Here is a 14,115-nt window from a genome sequence, read left to right on the forward strand (position 1 = left end):
ATTTTTAAATACTTTCAATATTTTGATTTTAATAAAACCCCCATCTTTCTTCAAGTGCACAATCTTGGCGGGCCTGCATCAAGCCCATTGAAAATATTAATTATAACGAAATAAACGAGATGATGTGGAATAAATACGAGTTCCTTTAATAAGTTTATATATGCATAATAAAGGCTAGCTACTCCATGGTGACAGGCGGCAAGAAGGCGACGCCGTGCCGCTTGCTTTTCGAATATTTGTTGCTGTTTGCCTGGAAAACACTGAGGCACAGACACTTGGTTGGACTGGAAAACACGACACGGACACAGCCCTCGCACATGGGCGTGCACTTATTTATGTGCGTCTTATTTAGCTGTCTGTGTGTGCATGTGGTGTGCATGTGGTGTGTGTGGTGTGTGTGCGGTGTGTGTGCCTCCGGAGGGTGAGAGCGAGGGTGAGTCCAAGTGTGAGTGCAACTGCAAGTGGCGTTTGAAACAAGGAGAGACACCACACAATGTTGTCAAAATCAAAGGGAAAGATATATACATATACAATGGGAAAAACAATCTCAAGAGATTTCGATAGCTATCTTTCTCCCAAAAACCTTTTTATCTGCCTGGCCAATGCCTGAACACTTTTACTATCTGCAAAACAGCAAAGTAACAGAAGGAACAGTACAGAGAATTTGAAATTTTGTAGAATTTTTTAGATAATATATCCTGATTTAGCCTCATTTACCCTAAATTGCCTGAACTCTGGCATACAATCTGATAAATAATAAAATTCTAAGCAATAATAACAAGAAGGAAACTGACAATATTTATCTATATTTTTATGCAAACATTTTTTTCCACCTTGTTTACTTTGCTAATCTCTACTCTATTCTGACATTTAAATATGTCTCAACGCATCATCTGTTGCTTATTTATCTTTCAACAAATATTCTGTATTTAAAGTGGTATATAAAATTCCAAGAACCGTGCCATCGACGTATCTGTCGGGTGCACAACCGGCAGCGGCAGATACGGCTTCGAGGGCTGTCCAAGTAGCCTGCAGCTCTTGAATTCATTCCATTTCGAGTCGTCGGCGAGTGAAAACGTCCAAAGTTCGGTTGCACGCCTGATCTCTCAGCTCGCCTCGGTCTTGGTTTCGATTGCGGAAACATAGCTTTGGTATTATATATGCCATATATTCACATGTATATGCAGATAGTATGGTCCAGTAGTTCCAGCAGCCAAGTGACAAAAGCAAAACAAACTAGTTTTCAGCCAGATCTCGGCGAAAGCCGGCCCGGCGCGGGCCTAATTGAATAAATATAATTCCGAGAGAACGCCGCGCCGATCTCGAGTGTGTGTGCGAGTGTGTGTTTTCGAGTGAGCCTCAATTGAATTCAATAAATCATAAATACATACATGTACACAAGTGAGTGCGAGGGAACGTATCCTGTCGCATATAATTGTGATTTATTGGCTGTAATTACGAAATTACGCATGCGAAAATTTAATTTTTGATGAGTTCCAAATGAAATTTGAGTTGAAAATGTGCCACCTCCCGATCCTCGCCCTGCTCCTCCTTCTGCAATGCCAGATCGAAGCCTTCAATTTCTCGCCACGTGCGAGTATGGTGATAAAGGCGCCGAGCCACCTCAAGTTCCAGCAAAACCAAACAAGGAGCTCCTACTTTGGATACACACTCGTCATCCGTCCAACCAGGTGAGTGTCAAGGAGGAGGGAGAGTATTTGCATACCTGAGGGAAGAGGAGTGTGATATGCCTCGTTTACTTACGATATTCCACCTTTATCTCTTGACAAGCAACGCCTTTCAGTTTCACAAGTTGAAGCTGAAACACCTCTGTCAATATTTTGAAACTTCTTTCTGTCCCTTTGACACCCGGAAATGGTTAGCCTTGCTAAAGAAGATCGATCACAAGAAGTTATTGCTTGGCGAAATTAGTTCATTTTTATTGACACTTAACACTCTCCCAGGTTTTTATTTGCTGAGTAATTAAGCCCAGCCGTAGTTGTAAATGTTATTTTCTCAGCATAGAGAATCAATAGACTCAAGTGGAGTCGAGTCTTCAAGTCTCAACTCGACGGCAGCTGCACTTAATATGTTGCTGCAATCCAAGACTAATGACTTGTCCACAAAAAAACCCGACTTGAAAAACACTCAAAAACCATACCACTTCAGACAGACAATTTTCTAAAAATAACAACAAAAACTGGCTACTTCAGTTTCAATTGCCAAAGATCTGAGAGATCGCGACTTCGACTTGGAACAATTGACAAAAAAAGCAAGCTGGGGCGACCTACTTATAGTATGATATGTAGACCCAATGGCGGCTACTCTCGGTGTTTCGGAACTCAGAGCCCCAGAAAATGACATCACACACACCTCAGCCACAAATCAAAGTTGATTAAATAAGAAGAAAGCCAACGAAATCGAAGTTTAGATGCTCTTTTTGGTGGCACTAGACTTGGAGAGATCATTGTTCAAGAACTAAGCTTGAGACGCTTGAGATACTATTATGAATTCGTCAGATAATCCATTATTTACTGTATAAATTATTATTATTTCTATTATTTCCTGGTCTTTCTACTAGTCTTCTTTAGATTTTAAATTGAATTTTGGAAATGATTCTGCAGGAAACCTTTCTAAAACACCAACTTCTCTGTGATTAAACTTATTTTAAGAACTTTATGTTCCAGTTCTTTTACTCAAAACAAGAGTATCCAACAATTATATATATCCAGCTGAAGCTCTTGCCAAATCCAGGCCACACAGCTTCAGAATAGAAAACTTTTGGTTTTGTTTACTTGACGCAAGTGTGTACTTTCAGCCATATCTTGTTTTAATTCAGACGATCAGCAACCTCGTTAGAATGCAGTACGTGATCATAACGAGTGCTGGCTCTTCTGACCGACCATATTTTATTACCATAAAACTTGGATGGGTAATTTGGAACTTCCTCCGCCGCTCCCATTTCCCCTTTTGCTCCTCTATTTTTTTTTTTATTGCCAGCACTTTAAGCCCCAAAATACCCATGACTATGTGCTATTACCAAGTGCGCCTAATTATGTACGGAAATTGCGCGTAAAATCACGACAAGCTGTAATTTATTTCACATCAATTGAAGTTGGAAGCTGAAACAAATAGAAAAAACTGAGTGTGTAATGCCTGTTTTATGGCTTCCTGGCTGATGGCTTCCAATCTGATGAATATTCAGATGTTGTCCAAGGGAACTTTTGAATTGTAACGAAATTTGTTGAAGAGTGTGCACTCAATCACTCTTGCCCAATACATAACATACCCTTGCATTCTGGCGAAATGACTCACGAAATGTGTCCCAATCCGATTCCCCCTCCTCTTCCATGTGGCGTCTCCAGAGAAAGAGCTCCTCCGCCTCCAACACACACATAAATATTTTTAGCCGCTTTGGCTCTCGGTCATTAAACCGAATTCCGGAAAGAAAAAATGAAATAACCAAAGTCTCCACAAAGGAAAACGGTGCAGTAACAGTTGTTCTTACCATTTGCTGACCGCAAGCTGCAGCATTTCTTTGTCTTTTGTTTTTGTTTGCCTGGCGGAGATTGGAGGAGGAGCTGGGGACTTAGGGAGTGGGGAGTGTGCACTGCGGAGGTCGACTGGAGGAGGATCCCGAGCATGGGGGGAGATCTGTGTGGTCCGCATCATGGCTTATTGTCCGCTCGCATAAACAGTAAACAGTTCCTTCTTTGGCGTTTCAACAAAGCGCCACCGTCGCAATGAACATCTTCGGCTGCAGCACACACTCACAGTGGTGGTCACAAAAATAGCATAGAAATTCTATTCATATTTTACTGATTTAAAAACACTACAATAAAAAACATACAGATAACTTTACATATATAATAATTATAGGGAAAGTATTATTAGAAATCTATAGTAAATGTATTAAGAGTGCATCTTCCGAAGATTGTAAAACAGTGAAGGAGTCATTTCCGACCCTATAAACCATATATATTCTTAATCAGCATTAAAAGCTGAATCGATCTAGCCATGTCCGATCAAAATCTATTTTTTTTCACAATTTTCGGAAATTTGAAATTTTCATAAGGGGTTACATCATTAAAATTGTCAAAAATTGGCAAAAAATTGAATTTTCTAAAATGTTAAACTGAGTATGCAGGTTTATTATCCCAATAAAAACTAGCACAGGACAGCTTTCCGAATTGAAATTGATGCATTTTTGACTAAATAATGATCGATTTAAAATTGGTTCGATAGCCAACTTTGGCTTCCCTTTGTTTTTTATTTCACTTTAAAAAGAAACATCAAGTATATACCTATTTTTATCTAAATTAATAGTAATAAACTATACATTTATCATCATTTCGATTCCTTCTCCTACATTCACATATTTTTTGGGGTCATCTCTTCCACTACCAACTTGGACACCGCTGTGGAAATGCACAGAGACCGAGTGAGGAGTGACATGAGGTGGGAGTTGGACTCTGGGCTCTGAGGGGGAACACGGCTTACATGGTTATGAGTCACTTTTTGGGGGAATACGTAAGCGACAGCGATAGTACCTTGTTTATTTACGAACAAATTTCAGCATGGTTTGTGTTAGCCGCCGAAGTGAAAACAAATGTTGGCCGCTTGTTTTGCTCTTTTAACTGTTTTAGTTTTTGGCCTAAACAAATGGCAATATCAGGTAGCCAAAGTGACGTGTGCTTGTTACCTGAAATAACTCGCAAGTGTGGGCACTTTTTAATGATTGGCATGCAATCAAGCCTCAAACTATTTGTTTCGCCGGCGGATAAAGTTACGACTGAAATCGGGTTGGAGCTCTATAGTGGATGCATAGCGTTGGCTATTGACTCATCTCATTCCCACTGACTAAGCCCAGGGAAACCTTGTATACACATCTAAATATGTATGTATAATTATATGGACAATAAAAAATAAATCATCAAGATGTTGCAGCATTTCAACTGAAGCAGATTTCATGATTTATTATAATTGCTTAGACTGTTATCTTTTAGATTGAACAAAGTGTTTGCTTATTAAAAATATTATATATATATTAAAGATCTGGGTGCTTTTAATAAATATAAATAATAAATATATGTATTTATATACAATTAATAAATGTTTTCCTGCTTCTGTAGAGATGAAAAAAGAAGATGGGATAGAAACTATATTAGGGATAGCTAGGCCTAAACCTTGAATGTATTTTTATTTAATATTCAGTACCGGTAACTAGTTTAAATCTGTGTATTAAATATAATAATACTCTTTATATAACTATTAATAATTCTAAAAAGCAAAATAGTAACTTTTGATATTTAATGTATTAATTGCGAATCAATTCAGCGATTCATGAGATTTGTTTAAAAAACAATAGCAAAAGCTACTCTCAATTTCTGCTTGCATTGTACTTATTTTGTTATTGTTTATTTGTTTATTTATAGTTTGGTAAGCATATTTAAGCATCCGCTCTTTATATATGTTTTTGCATTTAAGAACTTTATGTTGAGCCAGCAAATAATAATCTTATTCTTATCAATTGACCCCCAGATAAGTCAGACTGAGTAATAAATGAGTAATACAAACTCTTCAAAGAGCAATATTGTCTCCTATTTATTAATAATACCATTTTTTGCTTAACTGGTATATATTCTTAGATTAACCAGTTCACTGTTCCTATCAATTGAGTTCAAGATGAGTCAGTTTTTGGCTCAAGAAGCTGCTTAAAAAAACAAACACTCTGGTTTCCACAAAATTGAGAGCGGTCTCCCTGAAAACTGCAAATATGGCAGAGTTGGTATTGATGGCACTCCCACGAGGCGCTGGCCAACGGTAAAGTGAGTAAGCCTGGTCAAAACAAAAGCGGCTCTCTCATATCACAGCCACAACTTGTTTGCGCTCTTTTCCGCTCTCTAAATTTTTCTCTGGGCTTATCGGGAGAGCCAAGGTGTAGCTCCTCAGTTAGTAGCTTTCAGACCTTCGATCGGAACGGTTGCCCAATATATATATCCACAGCTGCTGGCGGCAAGCGTAACGAAAGTGATAAAATATCGGCGAAGATATCGCGTGGCGAGTGACATATATTTAACTAATCGGAGCTCAAAGAGCTATAAAATCAGCAAAAATGATGGTGCTTAGGTGGCACATCTTGGTCTTGTGCTGCCTCCTAGTGCTACCCTTCCCTGGCAGCTCCTTCAACCTATCCCCGCGACCCAACCGGCAGATCTTGGATCCCCAGTTCGCCACCAATCTGCCCAAAGTGCGTGCGTCATATTTTGGTTTTACCATGAGCCTGCGTCCCAATGGGTAAGAGCATCTCCCGCATCTCCAAGCTCCATCTCTTCGAACTCCATATGCGGGGAGTAAACAGGTTGATGATTCACTTCACCTCAAACGGCACTCAATATATAAGCACTAGTAGCCGTTAAAAATGAATGAACTTTTTTGAAAATGCTATGAAAGCACACAACAAAAAATAAAAATAAAAGGAAAATATTGAAGAAATGCCGTAAGAAGCACTTAATGCCTTGTACAAACGATGAAGTCATACCCTTAATATCAATTATCAACGCACACACTCAGGAAGGAGGTGTAGTCAGGCAGGGGAATATACATATATATATGTTATATAGTATTTATGGGTTCATGGCAATATGTTCGAGAGCGGGAAGTTATGCAAATATTTGCAGTGCTGCACGTTCGATCCCTTGTTGGTTTTATAAGTCAGTTATTCGATTATTCACCAAACGAATGGGTGGAGTTTGCTTAGTTCTAGAGCGGTTCGGTTAAGTTGGAAGCCAATGACAATTTGTTATCACAAAAGCAACAGTGCCAGCTACGACGATTTACGATAAGATTGCCGCTTTCACAGTAAAATACCGCTAAGGTGACATTTTTACTTAGATAAGCCCCACCTCTCTCTCTCTTATGTAGCCACGATTTGTCACCTTATCAAGTTTCTAGTTCCCTTGAATTGCATTCGATTTCTCAGTTATGCTGAGCTATAGATGGGGTCAGTTTGAGCTTTGTAAACCAATCAAATAAAATACATTTTCATTGTCAAGCCACTTGAGTGACTGACTGACTGTGACTGTCTATAAGTTCGCCGGAAAAGTCGAGTAATGGATGAGACATAGTCCCTAAATTGCCCCACAATGTCTGACTAATACAGAATATATAGAAGATTGTAACAATATCCGTTCAGTTGTCAAAATAAATTTGTTTCTACCTCAACGAAATATTGAAACTAAAAACTTAGGGAAAAGTAACTGCTGGCTTCCTCTATTCGTAAATATGTCTAGCTGCTACTTTATATTTGTTTTCTTGACTTTTTTATGTGTCAACAGTGAAGAAATGCTGGCTTGCTGCTGTCACTTTTAACATTTTTATTTGTTAATGAACTCATGAACATATTTCTACCTATGTGGTAAATAAACACATTGTTGTTTTTTAGGTATTTTGTTTACTTTGTTTGTTACCAAAGTTAGGCAAATAAAGCGATCGCTTCAAAGATTTTATTTATGCTATTTAGCATTCAAATTAGTCAAAGCAATTTGTTGGAAAATCGAGGGTTTTCGATTTATAAAAAATAAATCAAATAGGAAAAGAGATTTCAATAGTTTTTTATATAGAACCAAACATAATTTATGATGATTTTCCACTTACTAATATATCCCTCATCTCTGCCCTTCCAGCATCATCGTGGGTGCTCCTCGTGCCCAATCCACATTGGAGTCGCAGAGGAACATCAATGAGACGGGAGCGATATACAGATGCTCCCTGCTGAATGGTCAGTGCAATCCGTATATCCTGGATCAAACAGGCAACGTCGATGCGCCCTTCAATGAATACACCTTGGACTCGCAGAGGAAAGACTTCCAGTGGCTCGGAGGATCTATGGATGGCGGCACCCGGGACACGGATAAACTCCTCGTGTGCGCTCCTCGCTTCTACACACCCAGCTCCAAAGATTATCATTTGCACGGGGTATGCTATTGGGTGCAGAACACCCTGGGCAGTACTCCTGGACACGTGACCCGCATCTCCCCGCTGCGTCTCAAGGCGGAGCAGGTGATCGAGCAGGTGGTCGATGGGAACGACATGACCTCCTTCTACTACATCTACAGCGAGCTGGGACTGAGTGCCCATGTCTCGGACGATAACTCCAAGTTCCTCATCGGAGCTCCTGGCATCTTCACGTGGAAGGGTTCGGTGATTCTATACCGTCAGGTGGACAACATCGATGATCCCTCCGCCAGCCGCCGAGACACGAGCAGTGCGCAACGTCGCAGCCGCCGGGTACGGGATGTGGACACCAACGAGTATACGCCGGAGCACTATGCCCCGGAGATACCCAGGCCAAACGGTGGGGATGACGAGTACTTTGGCTATGCTGTCAGCTCCGGGTACTTCGATAGTGCTAACCTGTCCACGCTCCTCTACGTGGCCACCGCACCCCAGGCCAACAAGCAGTCTGGCGAGGCCTACATCTTCGACATCCATGCCAAGAAGATCAAGAAGCACCATGTCTTCCAGGGTGAGCAGTTTGGGGAATACTTTGGCTACTCGGTGCTGGCGGAGGATCTCAATGGGGATGGCAAGACGGACGTGATTGTGTCGGCGCCGCAGTACGCTCTGGAGGATTCCCACGACAATGGGGCTATCTATGTGTTTATCAACAAGGGCTTTGTGAGTAATCCATGAATGGTCTGGGAAGTGAGTCTTTCCGACTCTGTAGAATATACGGAACTGACTAATGCCTCCTTATCTTTGCAGTTCAACTTTGAGAGAAAGATCTTGCGGTCGCCGGTGACGAGCAATGCCCGCTTTGGCACCACTCTCTCCCGCCTGGGCGACATCAATCACGACGGATTTAATGGTGGGTTTTAGCAGGCTTTATAAGAACTAGAGGAAATTATTAACTGATAATTATTTATTTCACAGACGTTGCCGTGGGCGCACCCTTTGCCGGCAATGGCTCCGTGTTCATCTACCTGGGCAGCGAGCGGGGACTGAGGGATAAGCCCAGCCAGCAACTGGATGCCCCTAGCCAGCAGCCCTCCAAATACGGAACCCACATGTTCGGCCATGGCCTGTCCCGCGGTTCCGATATCGATGGCAATGGCTTCAATGACTTTGCTGTAGGAGCACCAAATGCCGAGGCTTTGTACCTGTATCGAGCATATCCAGTGGTCAAGGTCCATGCCACCGTCAAGTCGGAGTCGCGAGAGATCAAGCCGGAGCAGGACAAGGTGAAGATCACCGCCTGCTATCGACTGAGCACCACGGCCAAGGCCACGAATGTGCAGCAGCAGGAGCTGGCCATCCGGTTAGCCATCGATCCGCAATTGAAGCGGGCCAAGTTCGCCCAGACGCAGACCAATGAGATGAGTTTCAAGGCAGATGCCGGCCTCAGTGAGCAGTGTCGCGTCTTTGAGGTTCAGGTGCGTTACAGCGAGAAGGACATATTCACGCCCATTGACCTGGAGATGCACTATGAGTTGACCAAGAAGGTGCCCGACTCGGAGGGTGAGTGTTTACTATATAATTCATTATCTGTAATATATATTATTGATTGTCTATAAATAGAGTTCTGCGACACCTGCGTGGCTGTGGATCCAGCAGAGCCCAAGGTTTACCAAGATAAGATCATCTTCAGCACAGGCTGTGCCAACGATGTCTGTAATGCCGACCTGCAGCTGAAGAGCAAGGATGTGAGGTTAGTTAGGAGCACATTGGGTTTATATAACTTGTGGTCTAAACAATAAACTCTTCGATAGCTCCACCTATATACTGGGCAGCGCCGATACCCTTCGCCTGAACTACGAGATCACGAATGTGGGAGAGACCGCCTACTTGCCCCAGTTCAATGTCACCAGTGCCTCCCGGCTGCCCTTTGCCCAAGTGCCTGGCAACTGCAAGGTCACCGAGGCCTACATGGTATGCGATCTGAATCGAGGACGACCGCTGGCCAAGGGTGACCGAGACTCGGTGACCGTCAGCTTCGATGTGAGCCAGTTGAGTGGCCTCAACCTGATCATCACCGCCGAGGTCTTCAGTACGGGACGGGAAGCGAATCCCACGGACAACAGGCAGGTCAATGTGATTGGCCTCAAGGAGTTCACGGAGATCGATGCCACCGGGTAAGATGGATATCTTTAATAAAATCCTGGGAGTCTTTGCTTAAATTCCCATAATCTTTTAGCGGCCAGACCAATGGACAGATTGACTTGGAGCACTACAGCAACTCGGCGGAAATAATTAACAACTATGAGATCAAGAGCAACGGTCCGAGTGTGATCGAGGAGCTGACGCTGTCCTTCTATATTCCCATTGCCTACAAGGTGGCTGGCTCCGCGGCTGTTATTCCCATCATCAACATCACCAGCCTGAGGATGCAGGCCAGCTACGATTCCCAGCTGCTGAACATCGATCTGTACGACCAGAATGATACCCTGCTCTTCCCGGATCCCGTCGAGGTATCCACCACGGTTAGTGGGGGCCTGGAAAGGACTGTGATCACGCAGAATGGAAACGGCTATGATGTGTCCACCAGTGGTCATATTCATCACACCATGCAGGTGCTCGATACGGATTCGGTGGTCACCGCTTCGATGACACGGAAGCGTAGGGATCTCAAGGCTCTGACTGCCAACCGGGAGCAGTATGCTCGCATCTCGAATGTCAAGGCTCACGATCTGTTGAGCGATGACTTTAAGGATAAGTTGCCGGTGAACCGAACCATTGTGTTCCACTGCCGGGATCCCCAGATGACCACCTGTGTCCGGGCCGAGATGCGCGTCCATTTCAGGCCTGAGAAGTCCATTAACCTGAACATGCGCTATAATGTGGATCTGAATGAAGTGAACTCCATTCTAATGGATCCCTGGGAGTACTTTGTCATCCTCTCCGATCTGGAGCTGCACAAGAAGGGCGATCCCACCTCCACGTCGTTTTCCATTAACCGAAGGATCGAGCCCAATGTGATATCGAAGCATCTGCAGGCAAAGAGTATATGGTGGATTATCCTTGTGTCCGTCATCGGTGGCCTGCTGTTGCTCTCTGCTCTGAGCTATGGACTGTATAAGGTTTGTAATTTAAAAGATATATAGTATATAGAGTATTATCTGACCTGGTTGTGTGTTATTCCTCAGATGGGCTTCTTCCAACGCACCAAGAAGGAGGAGCTCAACAGGCTGGTCCACCAGAATCCTGACGAACCGGAGGCGGAGAACCTCAACAGCAACGAGAACAACTAACTCCGGGCAGGCGATAACCCATCTCCCGTACACATCACATTCTAAATGGATGGCTTAGTCACCAGCTCCGGAAGGAAGTCCGAGGCATATTATACCACGTGTGTAATCAATGAAAACAGGAATGAATGTTTAAAAACGAAAAGCCGATAAACCGAAAAAACAAAACCGATAAGCTAGTTACGACAAAAGAAAATCTACCTTATAGGAGTACTACGTGCAACTTGTGAACCGCGAAAGCATTGAATGTTCTTGCCGGTTTGACTTTCTAGTAATTTACGCTAATTTACATAAGTGCCTTGAAATTTCTAGTTTCTAGAAGTTATCGATGCGAAAGTCCCATTGCCATTTGTTGTAAATATTTATTAAACACTTTAAAATAATTTTTAATTGTAATAAAACCAAGTTGTTTGTATAGTTTTCCTAGCTGTTACTTTACACGGCGACGCAAAAGACTTTATTAATGTGTAAATTGTGTAGGTGCGATACCTGTGTTTTTAAGAACTTTTCTTGTATTATAGTAGAGTATTAAAGAGCGACGAAGAGTGAATAAAAACATTATAAGCAATGTGTGTTTTTGTAAAAACAGGAATAAATAAAGTGATTTTTGTATGAAAGCCAAATATCTCAAAGTCTTACAAGGGATGGGCAGCAAATGTCATCTTTAAAAAGTTATAAAATTACTTAATCAAAACCCATCAGCTTCGTTTTAAATACTTAAAGGTTAATAATTTATTTTTAATAAAAATAACATACAGTTTTTAAATTAAATAAGTACAATTATAAATCTTTGTTGTTTATTAAAATGCATTATTAATCTTAATCCTTGCAAATAGTTGTTAAAACTAATTAATGGTATTAGCACACACTGGCCAAACATGAACAATTTTAGCAATCTTAGCAATCTTTTTTCCATAATATATGCATATATAACATTTATTCTATTTATGTACAATAATAGTTAACTAACGCCGCCGACAAAAGGGCAGCTTCTGGTACACAGAATACACGAATTTCGGGATTTCCCCCCCATATATAGTATTTAGTATTTAGTACAAGCAAGTAAAACGGACTATCTAAGTTGAGACGAGACGACACAGAGTTGCTGTGATAAGTTTCCAATTGCGTTGAGGTGGTACGTGCTCATGATCTCTCGGCTTGGATAAAGTAGAGTGGTTGCTTCCAGAGATATGTTTTGGGTGAAAGTTGCAGGATTGCAGCAACATTGCAATATGTGTAAGAGTCTGACTACATTCTAGGAGTGGGTTTTGTTTGTAAAAGTTTCGAGTACTAAGTACTGACTACCGAGAACCGAGAACCGAGTACAAAGTACCTTGTACCGATTGGCAGAGTAGGCGAAATATGTCTATATATAACTTAGGCGTTACCATATGTAGTTCTTTGGTGGTTGTTCCCCGAAGAAGGAGAGGTCCTGTGCTTGACAGAGAATAGAAAAAAAAAACACATAAACAAAACACATATTCCATGCCCGACTACCTTCCCTTTCTGTAGAGTGTATAACAACAACAATGACTTTGCTTTCTAAATAAATACTTGTATAAAAATACAGAGAATTTGTGAACTATGTATTGTCAAAAATCATTAACGCGTAGTAAGTAACATGCGATCCCCCCCACTATGTATATATCTGATATCTGATTTCCTAGCTCTCTAGGCTCGTATCACCCAGCTCATCCTATGACTAGTTAACCCATTGAGCAGCCTCCTGCTTTTTTGCTAACACATTGTCTCGTTGAACGGCGGATCCTTCTCCGACTCGGTGCTGCTCTTGATGTTCGACGACAGCTTCGCGATCTCGTCCTGCACCAGATGCGTACTGATCTGGGGTATGGACAGGGCCGGGTTGCTGCTCTTGGCAGACGAACAGCCCGACTCCTCCGTGCTGGAGCTGCTCTCCTTGAGCACATTCATGCCCAGCTTGCTCGCAAAGGGCTGCGGCTTGAGCGTGGAAATCAGTTTGGCCCCAACCTGAGCAGCATCCGGCGTCAGAGCCGGAGCTGTAGCCGTACTCGTGGCACCGGTCTCCGCCGGCTGAGACGGCTTGCCCTGGTCCACGCTAAACTGTTTCTTCAGCAGCATCGGACGCGATGGCGGTGCCGGCGCTGCCTGCATCGTCACTGGCCCAGTTGTTCCACCCGAGCTGAGATCCAGGGAGCTGGAGCTCTCGTCCCGCAACCGCCTGCCGTCGGCGGCACCCACAGAGGCCGTGCGGATGGGCTGGTAACGCGCCGTGGCAGCGCCGCCAGCGGCACCAACGCTAATGCTAATCCCCGTCGCCGAGTGCGAGTCGCCGGCATCCAGCGAGGGCTCGGCCGTCAGCGACGGCGTGTCCACGTTGTAGGAGCCCGTCAGCGAGGTGTTTGTCTCATTGGAGCTCTGCTTGATAAAGCGATACGGATGAGCCGAGTAGTCCGTCTCCGTGCTGGAATTCTTTTGCAGACTCTCGCTGGACTTCTTGAAGAGCCGGCCGGTGCCCTCGTACGGGGGATTGAGGAAATCACTAGTGGCCCGCGTGGGCACCAGGGGTGAGGGATAGGTTTGCTGCTCCATCGAAGAGTTACGCTGCCAGGGGCGCTCGTTCTTCAGCTGGAAGCCACTCGAGACGACGACCATGGCACCGCAGCTACCAGCTCCGCTGGTGTCGCTACTATCACCACCGCCGCCGCTGGCACCACCTCCGGTGGCCCCGCCCATCAGGTCGCCCTCGACCGAGGGCTTCGATGGTGACAGCTCAACGGCAGTCTCGCGTCGCAGCGGATAGCGATGGCTGTAGTCTATGGAAACGCCGATCTGTGGAGGGGAATAAATGTAAGTAAAAGTATTTGTTGAGGGGAATACCGATCCCCTT

The 14,115-nt window shown here is 43.4% G+C and overlaps 2 protein-coding genes across 33 annotated transcripts in view; one reads left to right on the forward strand and one right to left on the reverse strand.

Annotated features, from left to right (window-relative positions):
- Positions 1 to 1,040: 1,040 nt before the first annotated feature.
- On the forward strand, positions 1,041 to 11,814 carry LOC110177761 (integrin alpha-PS3). 3 transcript variants are annotated; one of them, XM_020944625.2, is made up of 8 exons: positions 1,041 to 1,691; positions 7,686 to 8,679; positions 8,767 to 8,869; positions 8,935 to 9,519; positions 9,580 to 9,709; positions 9,771 to 10,133; positions 10,196 to 11,078; positions 11,145 to 11,814. In XM_020944625.2, the coding sequence occupies exons 1-8, from the start codon at positions 1,501 to 1,503 to the stop codon at positions 11,247 to 11,249; spliced, it is 3,354 nt and encodes a 1,117-aa protein (XP_020800284.1). In that variant the 5' UTR covers positions 1,041 to 1,500; the 3' UTR covers positions 11,250 to 11,814. The 3 variants fall into 3 exon arrangements, with proteins under 3 accessions (XP_020800284.1, XP_020800285.2, XP_086683219.1); XM_020944626.2 differs by lacking the exon at positions 1,041 to 1,691 and adding an exon at positions 5,951 to 6,297; XM_086827093.1 differs by lacking the exon at positions 1,041 to 1,691 and adding an exon at positions 7,286 to 7,417.
- Positions 11,815 to 11,949: 135 nt separating this feature from the next.
- Positions 11,950 to 14,115, reverse strand: part of Trpm (transient receptor potential cation channel, subfamily M) — a 61,351-nt gene continuing 59,185 nt past the window's right edge. For all 30 annotated transcript variants that reach the window (XM_086827068.1, XM_086827067.1, XM_086827078.1 and 27 more), the window contains one exon: positions 11,950 to 14,057. In XM_086827068.1, the coding sequence (XP_086683194.1) occupies positions 12,984 to 14,057 (1,074 nt within the window). In that variant the 3' untranslated portion in view covers positions 11,950 to 12,983. The remainder of the gene's footprint in view (positions 14,058 to 14,115) is intronic.

Source organism: Drosophila serrata, unplaced genomic scaffold, assembly GCF_035046125.1.
Source record: "Drosophila serrata isolate PLE 108 unplaced genomic scaffold, ASM3504612v1 contig_165, whole genome shotgun sequence".
NCBI lineage: Eukaryota > Metazoa > Arthropoda > Insecta > Diptera > Drosophilidae > Drosophila > Drosophila serrata.